At 39.5% G+C, this 20178-nt stretch overlaps 1 protein-coding gene across 1 annotated transcript in view; it reads left to right on the top strand.

Moving 5' to 3' along the window:
* Csmd1 (CUB and Sushi multiple domains 1) overlaps positions 1 to 20178 on the top strand; it is a 1525237-nt gene that overhangs the window by 1147752 nt on the left and 357307 nt on the right. Inside the window, exon 11 of the mRNA XM_028766288.1 lies at positions 8501 to 8604. Within this exon, the coding sequence (XP_028622121.1) occupies positions 8501 to 8604 (104 nt within the window). The remainder of the gene's footprint in view (positions 1 to 8500; positions 8605 to 20178) is intronic.

Genomic DNA, 20178 nt, shown 5'->3' with positions numbered 1-20178 from the left:
TCTCTCTCTCTCTCTCTCTCTCTCTCTCTCTCTCTCTCTCTCTCTCTCTCTTTCTCTCATTTCTCAATACAGCAAAACAGTGACCAGAATTGAGCAAGGGACCAGGATGAAAGAGGGAGGAAGAAGCAGGAGGCAGGCAGTGTCAAAAGCTCTATACTGCCCTGGCATCCCTCTGTGTCATGATATAGCATGGATTATATCTATCATGATATAGCAGGATGTTTAGCACATCCTTATTTTCATTCTCAGTGTAGGGTCCATTCCCTGATTGCAAACACGCCTGTGTAGTTCCTTGTCAAGGCCTGTTCTCTCATTTGATCTGCTTTCTTAATCTGCTGTAAGGATTCAGAGGGAATGCTGGTGGAGGGCTCATACACATGAGTGAGAGGACAAGTTCACACTTTCTCTTCACACTCTGAAGAAATGAGAAACTGCAGGTGGGAGGGAGTGATGAATCAGAGCTGAGCTCTGGCTTTAACTCTTCACCCTGTTACCATGACTACAGAATCTGCCAATCTGATAATTGGTTTCCTGACCAGGTAACCTCACACCTGGCTGACCTCCATCCAGCTAAGGAAGTGAGGTCCAGACAGGCCACAGTTCACCCATCCACAGCTCTACCCTCAGGGAATGGAGACTGTTAGCATCAACTGTTTTCTAACATTTTCCCCCTCTTTTTCCTTTTCTATGTTTTTTGAGTCAGAGTTTCACTTAGCTCAGGCTGTTCTTAAATTCTTCATGTAGCCAAGGATGGCCTAGACCTCTTTTCTTGTGCCTTCAGTTCCCAAGAGCTGGGATTGTGTGTGTACACAGTTATACCTAGCCCATGCTTTCCATTGAAACCACAAGCTTCCATTAATACATTCTTATAAGTCAGCAGCTCTGGTGCAGACTCATCAGGTAGCTTGTGACAGAGAAGAACTATAAAAATATTCAAAACTATAAAAATATTAAGTGTTAGGGAAAATCTTGATCAATAGCCCCACTTCTGCTTTTTAAAGACGAAGGAGCTAAAATCCACACCTTAAATCATCAAGACCACAGGCCAGAGGCTGGGCAGTTGTCATTGCCAAGCCTGTAAAGGCTGCCAAGTGCTTTACTCTTTTTCTAGGTATAGCAGTGTTTATAAAGTAAGGTTGTCACTGGGCCATTTTGAATATCCTTGAGTCTCTGTTTCTACCATTTGAGAACATGAGCCTAACATGAACGCCACATTTTTTTTTATTCCCTAAGTTCCCTCCTAACATGCTCACTTGAGATTAGTCTATTTATTTGTTTAATTTCTTTTTAGTTTTTTTTTGAAAATTGTATGTATCATTGTATCTGGGCAATATCTATCTCTTACTTCATTTCCCCACACACCTACATATCTTCCATCTGCCTTTTATAATCATGTCCTTTTGACTAGTTTCTTTTAACTCACTGAATTCAATTAGTGTTCTTCTTATACCCTTATGTGTGGCATCACCCACAGGAGCAGGAGCAACCCACCAATGGCTGCCGTCCAAAGGAAAATAATGACTCTCCCTCCATCAGCAGCCATCAACCACCATCTGCTTTTCACACCCTCTCACTCCCACCTCCTCACCCACTATGTCCCCCATACTGGGGCATCCAGCCTTCGCTGGACCAAGGACTTCCTCACCCACCTATGCCTGACACTGTCATCCTCCCCTACATACACAGCTGGAGCCATGGGTCCCTCCCTATGTGTTCCCAGGCTGGTGGTTTAGACCTTGGGAACTCTGGTTGGTCGGGATTGTTGCTATCCCCATGGGGCTACAAACTCTTTCATCTCCTTCAGTCTTCTCTCTCATTCCTCCATTGGGAACCCATGATCAATTCAATGGTTCTCTGTGAGCATCGACCTCTATATATGTCAGGCTCTGGCAAATATCTTAATAAAGTACCAGAGACATTAAAAGATCTTTCCTTTCCACCTGACATATAGTCCATCTGCTGAGTACCTACGCCTGGAAGGAATCCTTTATCGTTTAATCTTGGCCATGTGTGTCACCCGTTTTGATGTACCACTAGAAAAAGAAAGTGACTTTGATTTGTATTTCTTCAAATATAATCCACTTATTCTCCTGGGTATGTGAAGAGAATCCTTCAGTGCATCTTGGAATTAAATGGCTTTGAGGTGACATCGTCTCTTTATTCCCTCATGGCTGTGTTTTGTTCACATGGATTATAATGAACCGCCTTTAATCTCCAGTCTCAACTCTTCAATGAGTCGTAAAATGTGTGTCCCATGATTTTTCTAATTATTGATCCCACACCCGTTGTTATAGCTTCGAAAACTTCAATATCCCCACTTTTATCTCAAGAGCTGTCATTTTCTCCCGCCACCCTTTCATCTTTTATTCCTTCAGAGTCCTGCCTAAGATACGCCTCTAGTCTCTGTTTGATTGATGTGAGCATTAATTCTGTGTTTTGCCAACTTCTAATGATGTTCTGATTCTCTCTTTTGCAGTTATTGTATTGTGACTTTCAAATTCCCAGTCTCTCAATCTTAATAAATACCCTTTGCAGTTTCACACATCTGAGAACACATTTTAATAAGTTTCTGGGCTCTGCTAGGGATTCCATGTGCTTCCACGGCAGGGGCTTGGGCTAGGCTCTCGGGTCTCTCTGTTGTGGCCACTTCCCCTGTGGCAATGGTGTTAAACTTCCATCACTACCATCCTTAAATCACACTTTCCCTGCTGAGCTAGGTAATCTCTACTGTTGTTCGGTAAATATTCTGTGTCCCTGAAAGGATTATGGGCTGTTTTATAGTTTTTGTTGGATAGATGTATTTTTTGGTATGGATTACTCTAGTCCACATGGGAAACAGACAAAACACTATGAGAATAAAGATGAGGGTGTCTAAAGGAAGGCAGGGGAACCTGGCTGCTATGGAGTGACTTCCTACAAGAAAGGCAGGCAAGATGGCATCCTGGACACTAACTCCCACACACACTCGTCTGGGTCCCTGGACCCCAGTAGGAAACATTTGTTCTCATGTCACAGAAGACAGATAGATAGTCTGAGAGAGGAGCAATGCTCTCTTACCTAAGAAAGCATCCAGGACTGGCTTCTCTCTCAGTTGTTCCTCTTTTGGATTGTTTTGCTTTGCTTTTCATAGCAAAAGCTAGTAGGGCATAGCTCCACCTGGAGTGGTGCTAGAATCTCTTCTCACAGCTGCATTGGATGTGGAAGGAGGATATCTAGTTCTATAAGGAAATGCCAAGCTGTCTTCCAAGGACACTACTCCATTTTGCAGCCTGGGAACAATATGGTTGTGCCTGAGCTTCTATAGGCGCATCAGATGGGGCATTCCTCCAGACCAGACATACTTAGACAGACAGTGCTTTATCATTCATTAATCATTCATTTATCATCCAGTTGCATTATGACTGACCATTATGAGCTCAAGAAAATGCATCAGGAACTGTTGATAGCTACCATTTTGTAAGAAACTGAAACTTGTGCAAATGTGTAAGGCTACAATATCCACAACAGTGGTAATCCTTGCCAACTGACCAATTGATGGACTTCCATGAGAAAATTCACACTTGGGGCAGCTTCCTTCTAATAACAAGTTGGAATTGAATGAGTCAGGTGGGAGAAAGCCTTGGGTTTCCAGAGCCCCTTGCTGTGTGTTCTAAGCCTTCAACCACATTCTAGGGTGGAGGGCAAACCTATAACACTTCTTTAGGCATTCGTGGATTACTTTTCCAAGATGTAGGGATTTTCACTAATAATTTTTGATGAGAATGTTTGAAATTTTTTAAAAAATTATAATTTTTTTCTGCTTAGTTTTCCCCACCAGAGTGATTTCCAGAACAAGCATGTTATTTAGGACAACAAATGTACTTTGAGCTTAGAGAAATGGCTCAGCAGTTGTAAGCATTTGCTGATCTTCTACAGGATATGGGCTTAGTTCTTAGCACCCACATAGAGGCTCACAATCATCTTTAACTCTTGTTCTGGGGATCCAATTCCTTCTTCTGATCTCCATAGGCACAAGTCACATATGTTGTACACACCCACACCCACGCCCATACACACACACAGACACACGCATGCACACACGTGCATACATACACACTCACTCATAGGCAAAGCATTCATATACATAAAATAAACACAACAAAATATTTTTATAAAAGAAATGTACTTTAAATATGATATGAAAATAAAAAGTAAAATTAAAACAGAACAGCAGCCTTGCCCACGATGCTTACCACTGTCATGTTTGAAAGGCTGAATTCTGTTGGGGATTTTTATCAGACTCATTGAAAAATCAGAGGCAAAATGCCCCAAGTTATCTTTCCCAGCTCAGATTTCTTATCTACTCCCTGTTAGTACTTATGACCTGGGAAAAGATAAACATCTTTTCTCCTTTAAGAAGGTCACAGCAAACCTGAGGAAGGACAATTACCATCCTACGTCAAGCACACATGTGTTTTCTCTTGGCCACTCATGAAAGTCCGTAGTAATCAATGAAGTTTCTCTCCAGAGATGCACACACCTAAATCTCCTTACTCTCCCCGCAGTCATTACCTTCCTCACCCTCATCTCTCTTACCCCTCCTTTTATCCCCATCTTCCCTCAGGTCCCCCTAATTCCCAAACCTCTAAGACAACATCCTCTGATCACTTTAGTGGTGCTTGAACTCAATTTGAAGAGCTTCTCTCTCAACCTGAATTATTAAAAAAATACAGTGAAATAAAGTGAAATGTATTTTGAGATTAATAAAGAACATTGATTTTTTTCCTTTTGGTAAACACTACATGATTAATATTTCCACAGTGATCTGATGAGAAAGTTAAATCCTATAATTGTTACTCACTATGGAAGGCCCTTGGTCCTGTGAAGGCTCGATGCCCCAGTGTCGGGGAGTGCTAGGGCGGTGAGGTGGGAGTCGGTGAGTGGGTGGGGGAGCACCCTCATAGAAGTAGGAAGAAGGGGGTGGATAGGAGGTTTGCAGTGGGGAAACTGGGAAGGAGGATAACATTTGAAATGTAAATAAGTAAAATAATCAATAAAAATATTTTTTAAAAAGTATACACTTTTCCTCTCTCTGACAAGTGAGGCAGTAGAGTTCAAAACTGTAAATAAACAGCCAGGCAATAAACGTATGTGAAGATAATGTGCTTGTTCGTAAACCACCACCTTTTACATCATCGTCAGAATCTAATGGTTGATGCTGAGTGACGACTAGAGAGAGCTACACATCTGTGAGCTCAACACATGCCCTGCTGTTCAAGTGATGTTTTCTGTGATTGAGCCTCAGCAGCGTTTTGAGAAGTATTAGGAATTATGATGAAGGGCTATCCTTATTTCTACTCTCTATGATTGTCTTGTCAATAATCTGTCCATATCATAACTATATTCACGGTATCTTTTTCTAGTTCCACACACAACTTACTGAGATAACTTCGGCTCTCAAAGCATAATAAGCTTGAAGTTCTGATTTGTCCTATGTTTGCTAGCTCTTTGTCTCCGGGTTTGTAAGGAGTGACGCCATAAAAGATGAGAGAGACGCTACACACACTGGACTCGGTAGCCACAGTCATACACATCTACATAAATTTGCAAGATGATCACTATATTGCATTTTTGAGCATGGCATTCTTTATATATGGAAATAGGCATATTTTTAAACTAAGTAAACACATTAAAAAGTGCATTTAGTATGCAGCTCATGCATGGATTCTCTTCCTATTGTTGCAGATTCATGTTCTTTATAGATTAGAAAGGTAGAGGAAATAACCGATTTCATAAGGAGATTATATATATATAATATTTTTTTTAACTAACTACAAAGTTCAAAAACTAGTGAACATGAAGACACAGAATGAAGAATTAGCCCAGCGGCCCTAGCATGGGGCACAGGGTAGATGCCAGACTTTTTTTTTTTTGTTTTGCTGTCAATGAAATACTTTTTCCAATTTGAAAATCTATCTTTTGTGAAGAATTTCTTGAAACACCAATAGGGAATTGAAATAATTAATCAGACAATATAAGAAAAATAAGATCCTAATCCAGCAAATTAGAAGCCTGTGTGCCCTCTCCAGGGAACAGAGGAATTGCAGGATTTCAGCTTCTCCGTGAACCCAGGTCTGGGAAAGCTCTTCACCTTCTGCACTTGCTTGGTTTTCATTTTCAGCCGTGTTCTTTGTCTGCCTCTCTCAGGAATGGACTGTTGGATGTGCCCAGTGACGTATGGTGACTTTAACAAGCCATAAAAGGGATTACCAACAAGCTCCAAACAGGTCAATATAGGAAATATAGGGAAGTCATGGAAAGAAGCCTAGGATCTGACCTTCTAGTTTCTTTTTTTTTCATTACTCTCCCTATAGTCAGTAGAGAGGAAGATAGAATCAAGAAGTCATTTTAATATGAAAAATTCACAGAAGTTTGTGAGATCTCTCAACCTCACACCTGTTTCATACAAATAATACATTCATACAAACACTATGATTTGAATCAGTAGATTTTAAATAAATTATAATAGCTATATCATTAATTTTCATAAGAGTTTATAATAATATATACCGTGTATCCCTTACCAGTATCATTAGGAAAAACCATTTTAAAAAGCATTCAACCTGTGCATGGTATATTGGGTCTTAAGAACACTGGCCTCACACCCAGCATCACTTACTTAAAAAAAATGTCAGGCAGGCATTTGATTTCTTCCTACAAGACATACATACTCATTTAAAAATAGATATCAATAAAATGTGCTTCTGAAAAAGCAATTCCTCTTTCTCCCTTTTGTCTGCCTCCCTTCCTCAGCTACTCCAAAGTGCCACCCCCTCAGTCATCCATCCGTCTTTCTGTACTATCATCTGTCCATTTAATTAACTATCACCCATCATCTGGCCATCAAACCATGCTTTAATAATACACTTATCATCTACCCACCCACTTATCTACTCTCCACTATCCTTCCATCTCTCTGTATGTTTAGTTTTTAGCATTCATTCATCCATTTCTCCACCCATTCATTTATCTATAATCTGGCCATCTACCCACCTATGGATCACCCAACATCCATCATCCACCCATCTTTCTATGAATCTACTTACCTATCATCAATCCATCTGTTCCTCTATCCATCCACTTATCTACCATCCAGACATCTATATATCAATTTACTTATTCCTCATTTATCTGTCATTCACCCATTCCTCTATTAATCTACTTATCTAACATACACACATGCATGCTTCTATCCATCTGATTATTTACTCATCCATCCATTCATTCATTTTCACCTGATTACCTATCTACCTATTCATCCTTATATGCATCATATTAACTATCTGTCCATTGACTGATCTATCATCCATCCATCCATCAATCCACTGATCCATTAATTCATCCATCCATCCATCCATCCAGTTATCTAATTAATATATAATGTTTTCTGTCACTTGTCATCACTAATAACTTACTTATTAATCATCAATTATACAATATCTGTTGTATCTGTCTATCTATATTTATCTATATATCATCTATATGTGATCCATCCTGTGGTCTATAGAAATGGGAGTTCACATGCCTATAGTTTGTTGGTGTGTCAAACAGAAACATGTCTAATGTTTAGCATAATACTAATCATCACATCAAGTATATTATGTATATATACATATATGTATATATTCTATATATGGTATTCTTTAATTATTGTATGTGTTATATATGTGTACCAGTTTTTTTATTATATACATACCAAAGCTTAAATTTAACTCAAGGTTGAGCTTTATTAAATGATGGTTTTAGCACAGAAGAATATACTTATTTTCTTTTTGTCATCTGTCTTCCTACAAATTTTTCTCTTCATCCATATCTACCTCTATCTACCTCTATCTACCAATTCACTTACTCATCCATTCATTCATCCAGTTATCTAAGAGATGTCTAGTTGAGAACTTTCCCAGTGTGAGTAAAGCCTTGAGCGTCATTCATTGAAATAGAAAAGGGAAAAAAAGAGGAAAGTTCAAGATTTTGCACAGCTAAGTGTAGTATTGGATCATTTGTTTCTTGGCCTCAGAAGAAATCTCTTATGTTACTGGGAATAATAACATAAGATCAACACAAACACATTTTAAGAGATTCATTATAGGTTATCTTTAAATCATGCCTCTAACTACAACAGTCTTTCTCCTGCTTGTATTGGCTTATTCTTGGTTACTAGAAGATTCTGTGTTGTCTTACTACATATTTGATAGACATCTGACTTGAAGTGAGCTCAGATGAATTTCATTTTAGAGATCACAGCAAGTTGAAGCAAAAAGAACACTTCAATTACACAAAATTCTGAAATTCAAGCCAACCAAACCTTGGCCATTCATGTGGTGACTAGAGGCAGCTTAGGGATTATTTGGTATCCAACAGCATTATGGAGCCAAAGTGAATCCTGAAAGTGTAAATAAACATGCATTGCCACAGAATGTCTGTATTTTGCCTAGTAACTGTCTCTCTCCTTTGGATTTAGGTCATCAAGCTTGCTTTTGAAGAGTTTGAGTTGGAACGAGGGTACGACACCCTGACAGTCGGGGATGCTGGGAAGGTGGGGGACACCAGATCCGTCTTGTATGTGTGAGTATGCCATTTCAGTGTTCTTCTTGATGTGCAGTTATATGGGCAGGTGTTGGCTGGCTTGCACTTATTAGTGCCCTCCCTCAATACACTAGGGGCAATCACTCTGAGTTTGCATGTGGACTAACTGAAGGTCACATTTTACCAGTGTGGACTGTTTTCACTAAAAAGTTTTAAGAGTATGTTTATGGAAAAAATAAAATTAAAGCAATAGAGCAAATAAATCAGTCAGCATGCCATCCTCAATGCAGGTTACCCTGTGGCCCCTCTCTTCCCTCCCCAGTGAGAACAGATGTTTTCCAGGTAAAGTTATTTTCTGGGATAATGCCACTTGCTTGCTGGAAGCTGACATACTCTATAAAACTTCCCAGTAAAAGAAGGAAAAATTGAGGAATAAGTGAGCCTGAGTTCCAGCAGGCTCAGGGCATGCTACAGGAATGTTGCCGTAGGCCCCTTCATGTACCTGCAGCTGGAATCTTTCTAACCTGCAGCAATGGGCACTGAGCTCCACTTCAGGTACTCCCAGCTCTAGGTTCTTGTCAGTTTTCATCAGATACATTTTTATAGAAATAAAATGGGTGATTTGGGGTTGCCTACTTTTGTAGATCATGAGCTGAGAGGAAAAAAACTTCCATTGTCTTCTCAGATGACTTCAGGCAGGAACTCTGGAAACCACTGGTGGGGAAACACTCACGGCATGATGCTAAGCAACTTCCTTCTCTTTTCTCAGTCTGTGTGTGTGGTTCTGTGGGTTTCTTTTTATCCAGGGAAATTAGACCCATAGACTACATAGTTTAATGAATGTCTATACAGTTAAAGCAGCCATTCAGAACAGAAGCAGTGGCACTCCATGTTGGTTTTATAGTTTCAATATCAAATATATTTTATACACTTATCTACTACCAAAAATGAAAAAACCCATGAGAGTTAGAACCAGAAAAACAATTAGCATTATTGACAATAGCAGAGAATTGGAATCAACCTACTTATCCATGAAAATATGGGTATGACAGCAAAAGAGTGCAGTTGTCCTCACTCTGTGGATCCCTTCCTTAGGAGGCAATGCACATTTTGAAAAGCACCATGGCAGAACACACTATGTACCCCTGAAACTGTTGTTGATCCAGCCTGGGCTACATGGGAGCTTGAAACTTCCACCCTTTCTGTTGGCATCATTTCAGCAGAAAAACACTGATTTGGGCTCATTTTGTCATTGGGCCATTCCCTCTATTACTGAATATTTAATGCCACGTGCCTGGCTTATGCCTTCCACTGGTTACAGTGACCGCAAGAATAATAACCAACTGTTTTCTAGCACACACTGGCATGTCAAAATGTACACTGCATTCTCATACCACCCTGTGCATTGTGAGTGCACAGTATCACCCTGCTATTTGTGATGGATCCCTCCTGATTCCCAGCTGACTGAGCACTGAAAAGGTAAATTCACATAAGGTCTGTACTCCAGGTCTCCATCTCTGTCATGTGGAGGTACATTGTCTTTAAATGGCCTATTTGTGGGTCTCCTTTTCCCACCCACAGCCTCTTCTTTAGCCTCTTTAGCAGCTGTAGAATACAAAACTCTTTGCACAGGGTATAGTTAATTCACTCACCTTCAAAAAATTTTTCTGTCAGAGAAATTTAAGAAGTAGAAATTGTTGCCATTTAGGTTGTTACTCTTTGTCCAATTATTCTAGAAAACTTTTGAAAATTTACATTTTCACCAAAGTGGAATGTGAAATTATTTATTTGCCCAGACCACCTACACACACACACACACACACACACACACACACAATTTTATATAATTATACATTTATTATTTTAATTACTATTCTTAAAACCATTGCAAATAAAAAAAAACAGACAGTGAAATTAGCCAGACTCATAGACTACACAATTTAATAAACATCTATACAGTTAGAGTAGCCATTTAGAACAGAAGCTGTGACACTCCACATTGGGCTTTATGCTTTCACTATCAAATACACTTAATGTACTTGAAGCATCCAAAATGAAAAATCTATGAGAGTTAGAACCAGAAAAATGATTTATTTACAATAGCAGAGAATTGGAATCAACTTACTCGTCCATCAGCAAATAAATGATAACGGAAATGTGTGTTTATATAATGGAATATTATTCAGCTTTAACGAAAATGTTAATGAAAAGTTTTGCAAGAACACTGGAGATCTTAAAATGTACAAAATCAAAGAAGGTTATAAACTTTCCGGTTAGTAAAAACCCACATATTCCTCATAATATATTAGACGTAGCCAGTAATGTGTATGTATATAAACAAATGTACACGTGAGAATAACAGAACATGTAGAAAAGAGAGAAAGAAAAGCTAAATATTAGAGAGTGAGAAAGAACTGAGGCCGAGTGCACATAATAAACGTGAGTTATGATTATATATTCATTACCTATGAATTATGATTATATATTGGTTACAGATTAATAACAGTTGCCAAACTGCCAGGTGAAAATTTGCTTTCCTTTTTCTTTTTCTCTTTCTTTTTCTTTTTTGTCTTTAAAATCAGAGTTCCCTAGGTTAACACTAGGCATCTGTATTGCTGGCGTGCTTTCAACTGGCCTAAGGAATAATGGCAATCCTATGGTGTGATATTATCTGCAAACAGTTCATATAGTGTATAGACATGGGCTCATAATCCAAGATGGAGCTTCTGACTTGATGATACTTCCGGCCTCTGTAACCCTAAGGGAACTCATTTTACCTCTGTGTCTCCCTACATGACTACAATACACACACACACACACACACACACACATACATATATATAGCTAAAAATATATCCTACACATGAAATGGTATTATTGTCACAATAACATCTGATGTCACAAAAATACATGACAATGATTTTTAAATAAATGCAAAAGTTAAAATATTTATGGGAATGCTGTAGAACATCCCATGGGTTGCTATTATGGATCTAAGCACGGACTCTCATCTTTAAAGGCTATTTGTTGGTAAGAGAGCAATGGAAAACGGTGTGTTACAATGACATAAGTGTTATTAGGACCTCTTCATAATGGCTCAGATCTCTAAGTGAAAATCTAAATGGCCGACTGAATCAAACTGAGGTGCCCTCTGGGAAACATAATGTAACCAGGAGCAGAGCACATTTCATCAGCTGAAGCAGAGGAAGAAGAGCCTTGTAGAAACTTCCTTAGTGTCTAGCCCCAAGTCACAGGGAAGGGAGATGCTGGGGACTCTCCTGGTTTTTGTAACAAGTAGGTAATCCAGATAACTTATCAACAACCCTATCTGAGTTGTATGTTTTATGCATTATTCTTAATACGGACTCTATAATCTATTTGGGTAAATGACAGATGCTCTGAGGTCCAGTAATTAGTGGGCAGTCTATAGATTCATTCAGCATCCTGATGTGGATTTCTGACCACACAGGCCCCAGGTCCTCATAAATTGGCTGATACTGAGTGCACTGGAGCCAGTATCTCACTCTTCCTTCTCTTGGGCAAGCTGTGGGTTCTACTTGGTAGATACTTAGGAAAGGAAACAACATAATAAGGAGACAGTACATCCAAATGTGTATTTTAGATTTCTAATTTCTGTTCCTGGATTTTATTTTCTCAAACTTTGTAACACAAAAAAAAAAAAATCTTTAAGAGTTCAGGACTTCATCTGTCACCCGAGTCTTCCCCAGAGAAGGATGGATTTTCTCAGGGTATTTGTATAGCATGGCAAACTCAAAAGAAAATGAAATAACTAACTTAACAGATCTCTGCTGAGCTCTTTCTGAGAATATATATTGACAATTTCCTCAGAATTAAATTGCAAACTGGTGAGGGGAGATATTGCTTTACCTGGCCTCACTCTAGCTATCAGCAACAGGGGATTGTGTTACTTGGATGTCCTCAGGACTGCAAGACAGGATATAGATTTTTAAATGGCCACCCCTCTATGGGGATGAAGGAAACTTTATGCAAGTAGCAGCCTCTCTACAGGTAGACATATGGATTAGATAATAAGGAAATGATTTGATCTCCAAGGAAGCTTCACCCTGTCTTCAACCTGCTTCCACATGCAGCTCCTGCCTTGGTGTGCCTGTGATTGACATCTTTCTACTGGCCTGAAATGAAAGGATTCATTGTCTTTATATTCAAAGAAAACCATGGACCAGGGTTACTGCTCAAGACCAGGAGGCACAAGGCCAGGGTCAATGCCCAGCATCTCTAAAAGAAAGGAAGTGAAAGGGGGAAAAGAAAAAAAATAGATGCACAAATCCATGTCTGCCAATCAGGTATCATTGAGATGAACATGGAGTGTCTCCCTTCATGATGGAGGTCATGGGCAAGTTCTGTTAGGAAAAAAGACAGGAAAATATCAATTTAAATGTTGCCTAGAAAAAATTTTCACCTTTCATAATTATATAAAGTTTAATTAAAAAGCTCAAGCCATTTAGCATGTAGGCAATGTAGCCTGTAGTCCACATGATCCAAACCTTAGAACATGAGTTCTAAGGTAGTAGCTGCTGTGTGTGTGTGTGTGTGTGTGTGTGTGTGTGTTCACATGTGAATACACATGGAGGTCAGACTGGTGTTGCATATCTTCATCTATTGCTCTCCGTTTTAGTTTGTGAGACAGGGTCCCTCACTAAACTCAGAGCTTATCTGGCCAGTGAGCTCCAGGGATTCACTTGTCTCTCACTCCAACTCTCAAAGGTGTGCATTGCCAGTCCTGGCAGCTTTCATGTGGACACCACAGATCCAATTTCAGCAAATATCTGGGGTGTTTACTGTTTTGTTGGCTATAAAGAATATGATGAATGTTTCTGTAAGGAGCGTTGTGTGAACATAAACTTTTGTTTCTCTTCAAAAAAGTATCTATGGACATGGTTTCTGGTTTCAGTGGTCTCAGACACAGTAGGCTGTTTCCCAGAATGGCTCTGCCAGCCCACACAGCATGTGCAACATCTCAGTTTCTACACTTCTATCTGCTTTTGGAGCCCTCCCCTTTTGTTCTGCTTAGTGAGTATGTGGCATTGCCTTGGTGGTTTTTAATTTTTAGTGTTTTGTATCTATGTTGATCATTTTGTTCTTTTTCAACCTCTATTCTTCCTCTTTTGCAGAGCACCTACCATGCAGTTTTCATCTCTTTATTTTGGATTTTATATTTTAGTTGAGAGTTCTCTATGTGTTCATGATATTTATCCTTTGTAAAATAGAAGCTTTAAGCTTGCATACCTCTTACCCATTCTTCCTTCTGTGTTGCTCATGAATTGTTGCAGAATAAAGGCTTGATACTGAAAAGTCCAATGAGTGGACATGGAGCCCTGCTGCTTTGGGGTAAAATCTATGGATGCTTTCCATAGCTCTGGCCTGGTAGTTCACCGAATGTGACTCTCTAAATGAAGATAGCTTTACGTTATATCTTGAAGTCAATTTTCAAATCTAAGCTCATTTTTGTAAGATGTATATGCAAGAGCTCAAGTCTGTCTTGATTTCTCTATGTCTGACTTACTCTCTATTTGAAAAAACTACATTTCTTCCTGTTATTGATTCTGTCTGGTCCCTTTGCGAGAAACATGATGGTTATATTATTGTGAGTTTCTTCCTGAGTTTTTCATACTTTCTCATCCATCCATGTGTCTCGTTCTCTATGAGAATCACAAAGGAGTGGTTACTTTTCTATTGCAGTAGTGAAATAGCCTGACCAACATGACTTAAGCAAGGAAGGATTTAATTTAGTTTAAGGTTAAAGAGGTATATAATCCTCTTGGGAGGGAGGACATGGCATGACATCAGGTGAAGGAAGCTGGCTGGTGACATTTCATCTGCACACAGTAAGCAAAATATGCAAACAGGAAATAGCATGAGATTATAAATCCTCAAAGCCTGCACTCGAGGGAACTATTCCTTCCAATAAGGTTGAATGGCCTTAGGGTTTTATAACCTTCCAAAACTGTACCACCAACCAGGAAACAAGTGTTTATACACATGGACCTATTGGGAATATTTCTCATTTCAAACCACCATAAGGTATTTAGCAAGTGAAGGCATTAATTTCAATGCTGTTAAAATTTTCTTCTCCAAGGATGTTTTGCTGTTTTGAGGCTGGACTCTTCCTTATAGGCTTGAGAGTGGCTAAGTACAATGTAGAAAATCCCTTCTGGGATTGAAGTAGACACTGATAATATACAACTGGAAACCAACTAGTCTACTACCTGTGTACAGTCTCCCAGTCCCTGAGCATGGCGTTCGCTCATGTGCTTTGTCATTAGGCCGATGACAGGGTATGTTCCCTTTCTTACATATTCACTTAGCAGATTACACATACTGTTTTGCTCATGTCCAGGCAGTAAGTTCTTGTCCATAGTCTTCTTCCCTTGCATTGCTGCTGCATTCACTTCCCGAATATTTGTTTGAAGATGTCTGGACCTAGATTCATGTGTGTTGGGTAGACTTCATCCTCCCTCCCTTCCTCTCTCTTTACTGGGGCTTGTGTCTCATCTACCCTGGCTTCTTTACTGAATGAGCTGCAATGCCTGCATGCATGCTGCTCCTTGCAAGAAGAGTTAACAAACCAGTGTTAGGGTTCTGGTGTAAAATCTGCAGTTGTCTAGGGAAGCCACCTGGGCTTGAGGGCTTTAGTGAGGGAACATTCTAGCTCTATCTCAGAAGCTGATTCTGATATGCCTAGAAGGTTGTTCAGACTGCAACTGCCACCTAGCTGAGGTTCAGGAGATCCAGTGGGACTTAAGATATTCATAAGTCTGTTGGGTTTATGTGCCCAAATCTCTCTGCATTAATTCCCATTGCTTTGACAATAGTGTTAGAAGGTGTGGACATCCCCTCCTCTTCCTCTTCATTCCTGATGCTGGTCACACTCTGTCCCACTTCTGCCAGTAGGGTCTAGCACTTAATCACTTCTATGGCTTTTGTTTGTTTGCTTGCTTGTTTGCTTTTTTTTTAACTTGTGAATTTTGCTTTAAATCACGGATAATCAACTTTTGTGTGTTTGGAGGTTTCTCCATCACATTGTGTTAATGACTTCCAATCGGATTCCATCTTGGTCACAGGACACATTCTATGAGATTTCTGACCTTGACCAGCCAAGTCCTCCTAAGTCGTCCATGCAGCTTCAAACCCACACCAATCCCTGGATTCAGAAAGCACCACCATGTTCATCTCCTTACCACTTGAAGTTGGGGTGATCATTAATATGGGGCTATGCCAAATTATAATTTACCTTCTACTCATTTTTTCCCTGATTCTTTTCCCTTGATTTTGACCTTGCTCCCTGCACAGGTTACTGGAGGGTTTATTGTTGTTGTTTTCAATTCTCCCTTTTTCTGCTCTACTGGCAAAAGTTTGTTCTCTGTAGTATTGTGATGGTTGTTATGTATTACACACATGGTCTGTGATAGCATATGTGTGTGTGTGTGTGTTTGTGTGTGTGTATCTGTGTGTGTTAAGATTTATTTGTTTATTTATATGAGTACACTATATCTATCTCCAGACACTCCAGAATAGAGCACTGAATCCAATCACAAATGGTTGTGAGCCACCACATGGTTGCTATGGATTGAACTCAGGACCTCTGATGGCTCTTAACCACTGAGCCATCACTCCAGCCCTGATAGTCTATATTTTTACTTCCCCTTTTTGTAGCAAATTTCTAAAACTTATTGGCATAAAAGAGCAGAAATCTGTAGTCTCTTAGTTCTAGAAATTGAAATCTCACTAACCTTCCAGGTCCTATAATCAGTCCACCAGATTGACAGGTCAGTGTCATAGAAAGCAAGCTGGTTTATCATGTTTGGTTTAATTATTAATTATGACTCATAGATCTCACGATGTGATCATATTTCACTACACCCTCTGTTCTTTCTCAACCTGGAAGATCCCAGCCCCCTAGTGCTACCACTTCATTCTTTCTAAAGAATTTGCCTGAAATTTCTAGGGCAGCTATGATAGGTAGGTTATGTACCTTTAATTTTTAGTGGCAAACCTTGGCCTGGGAATTTTCTTTTCTTTGCTTCCTTTTCTTTTTCTTTTTTTCTTTTGGATTCCCTAAGTTATGAAGAGTGGGCTGGAATATAGCGCCTGTGGTTGGCAGTTTAGTAGTGTTCTGTCCTACAAGGTCCCAGGTGAAAATTCTTGTCATTCGCATCATGAGTCCTTTCTTGTCCTCAAAGTTTTCCCTTTCTTTTGTTTTCAAAAATAAATTACATTCGTCTTCTAGTGGATTTGCCGTTATTGAGTTCATGTCAGTTCTGGGATTTATAGTTTATGTTCCTTACCAAATCTGATAAATTTCACATCAAAAGTTACTTGTTGTAATACTCTGTCAACTTCTTTTTCTTTGCCCCAGACTGTACTTTGTCAGCTCCACTTCTATGTGTTGTGCTTTCTTCTCAAACTCCTTTCACTTTACTCTTGATCTCTCCCTCTGGATTACATCCAGTAAGCAAGACTTACTTTAATTTGTTTTGTATTTCCTGATCCAGTTTTCATCCAGATTCTATTGAAAACAGCTTATATTTTCTTGATAAGATTCCTTCTTTTTCTATATTTGCAGAGAATTTGTACGGGTCATATATTGTTTCATAAAAGTGTGTGCTTTGAAACTTTGGAGCCACGCTCCCAATTCTGACTCATTTTAGCAGTTGCAGGATCATGTCTACCCATTCGGGTTGTGGTTTGCTGATGTTCTTGTTTCAAGGGTGTATTCTGGAGTTCTTTTGGTCTGGTTATGATGTACAGAGAATTGGATAAGTCCTTCATTTCAACAGGTCTAGATTATGCACCAGAACTGGGCTTGGCCTCTTTTGGCTGGTGCTCTGATGATTTTAATTTTCATTGCGATGTTGTTGCCTGTCCATGCTTGGAAGGTGCCACACTGTGATATTCATAGAATGGACCAAATGCTGTAAATGAACCAATGAGGTGGAGAACGGGCAGTCTTTGAGATCTCCCTGATAGTGCCTTACCCTTCACCTTTACCTGATTTTGGTGGAGGAGGTATCAGGCTTATTTTTGCAGGTAGACTATACCCTCGTCAGGCTGGCTATGGGAGCATCTAACTTGCTTGTTCTTCTTGATACAAACATAGCCTTGAGGACTAGAGACATGGCTAGCCAGGAAAGTGCCTGCCTTGAAAAAATGAGGACCAAAGTTCTAGCCTGAGAATTCATATAGGAAAGTCAAGTATGATGATATGTCCTTTTGTACTGGTGCTGGGGAATTGAAAACAGGTTGATCACTAAGGTCTGCTCCCTAGACAGTCTAGTTGAACTTGAAAAATCAATGCCAATAACAAACTCGCACTCAAAAATCAAGGAAATTGACTCCTGTGGGAAAGCAACTGTGATTGACCGCTGGTCTTCACATTCTCTCTCTCTCTCTCTCTCTCTCTCTCTCTCTCTCTCTCTCTCTCTGACACACCCACAAGGTGGGGAAAAAAGAGATGATCATCATGACCAGAAGGCTGGTCACCCACATCCAGTAACCTGGCTGTACTGAATAAGAACTTGAGAAATGGGCATCCATTGGGGCCTTTATCATCTTTTTATCCCTTTGAACTGTGAGATGGATTTGATATATTTAGATGGTTTATGTGATCACTGTGTTGGGGGTTAGTGAATTGAAAGAATATATGGGAAATGATTGATGTAACTCATATCCCCTCCCATGACATCTGACATGAATAGATCGCAGCCCAGTAATCTGTCACGCTTGTGCTAGAAGCACATGTCAATCAAAGTAGAAAGCCCACTCCAGCATTACAAGGATGGCTCTGGCGAGCATCCGGACTCAGAAATACACACACACACACACACACACACACACACACACACACACATCATTCTGCATTAGAACATTGCATATGACATATTCTCTTAAACCCGTCCCCTTCTTTAGTGTCCAGAGTCAGCCTGATTTGATTAGAGTCTCATCCGTTCTCATGCACCCAGCCCATGTAGTGGTACATGTCACATATAGCCAATAATACTGAATGGCAGGACCCCATGTTCATATTTGGTAGACTGAATTATAGCTTACTTCTTTTCCCTTTAATGCTGAGAATCTAATATGCATATATATATATATATATATATATATATATATATATATATATATATATGAATGGGAACAGAGACTACCCAGATACCAGAGCTTAAAGTTCTCCTACTTCATTTGTTGAACAACTAAATAATCTCCTGCCTCAAATGACTCTGTGCCTGTATATGACACCAGGCCTTCCTACCAGAATGTCCTTAATGTATTGATATTTTATTTCATCTCCGTGTTAGCCATTTGTCCTATGGATAAAATAGAACATTCCTTGTATGTATTACTGGGAACCTGTACGTGATACTGCATAGACCCAGTGCATGCCAGTGTCCCCACAAATTACAGGTGCATGCTAACCTCTCAACGAGTTCAGAATCTAGATGTGCATGAAGAACTGTGAGGACTGATAAGTGGTTCAGATATGGGTCACTTTTTATCTTGTGGGTAGCACTTCCTTTGCAAATGACCCAATTTCTAATTAAAGTCAATGTATTAAGGGTTAGCTTCATGTCCCCTCTAGGAACACACTGGAGGAAAACAGGTGTGATATAGAGCAGGTGCTACACGACATCAATTCCATGTCTTAACAGTTGTGTGACATGATCAGATTTTTATTTTCTCTCAGCTTTGAGGAATTTAAAAGTAGATAGAGTAGAACAGGAATGTTGTGTGCCTGAATCTGTAATATTAACACAGGTGCAGACCTATGTCACCCAGATCTGAGTCAAGGTCAGAAGGGGTTACTTTACTGTCCAGACACTACTGAGTGCTTCTGTTCCTGTCCTACCACATGCCTGGATTGACCATGATCCTTTCTCTATTCATCATGGAACTGTGTTTTTTTAAGACTGTGACATAATTGGAAGGTACTGTGTAGTTTTTAAGAGTGTGACATAATTGGAAGTACATTCTGGGCTTTTGAGAGTTCAAGATAGGTAAAAAGTGGTACAATCCTTCTCAAAAGAAGCAAGGGAGCAGGCTCCTGAAACAGCAACGAGCCTTGGACCGTGGCATCAGCTGTAGCAACAATCTCATTACTGTCCGGAGATTAAGCTTGGAGGAATAAACTCCTGCATGAACTTCTTGGCTATTCTCACTACGACTATCAAAAATTAGGACAAATATAAACATTCTCGAGCAGAGAAATAGGCCTGTATGTGGTAGACCACTTGACAGGGTTTCTGCTTAACACCAAAAAGAACAGCTATTTAGTCCTGGGGAAGCACTGAGAGCCTTGCAGCTTCAGTGGTCTACCTCTACGTTAGCTCACAGGTGATGTGTGATTAGGATGATTTTATTCTTTGATGAAGATACAGGAGCAACTACCAATGGTTTAGTAAAAACTGTAACTGTTTTTTTTTGTTTTGTTTTGTTTTGAAAAATGGTTCCAAATTATATCTTCTGGTTCATGTTCAAGTAAAGCTAACTCCTGGCTTATTTTCATTTTCAAGTTATTTTAAAAGTAAATGAATGAATGAATGAATGAATGAATGAGTGAATGATAGCTATCTT

Source organism: Grammomys surdaster, unplaced genomic scaffold, assembly GCF_004785775.1.
Source record: "Grammomys surdaster isolate TR1022 unplaced genomic scaffold, NIH_TR_1.0 167, whole genome shotgun sequence".
Taxonomy (NCBI): Eukaryota; Metazoa; Chordata; class Mammalia; order Rodentia; family Muridae; genus Grammomys; species Grammomys surdaster.
The sequence above is the reverse complement of the archived record's forward strand: the minus strand, read 5'-3'. Positions and strand labels throughout refer to the sequence as shown.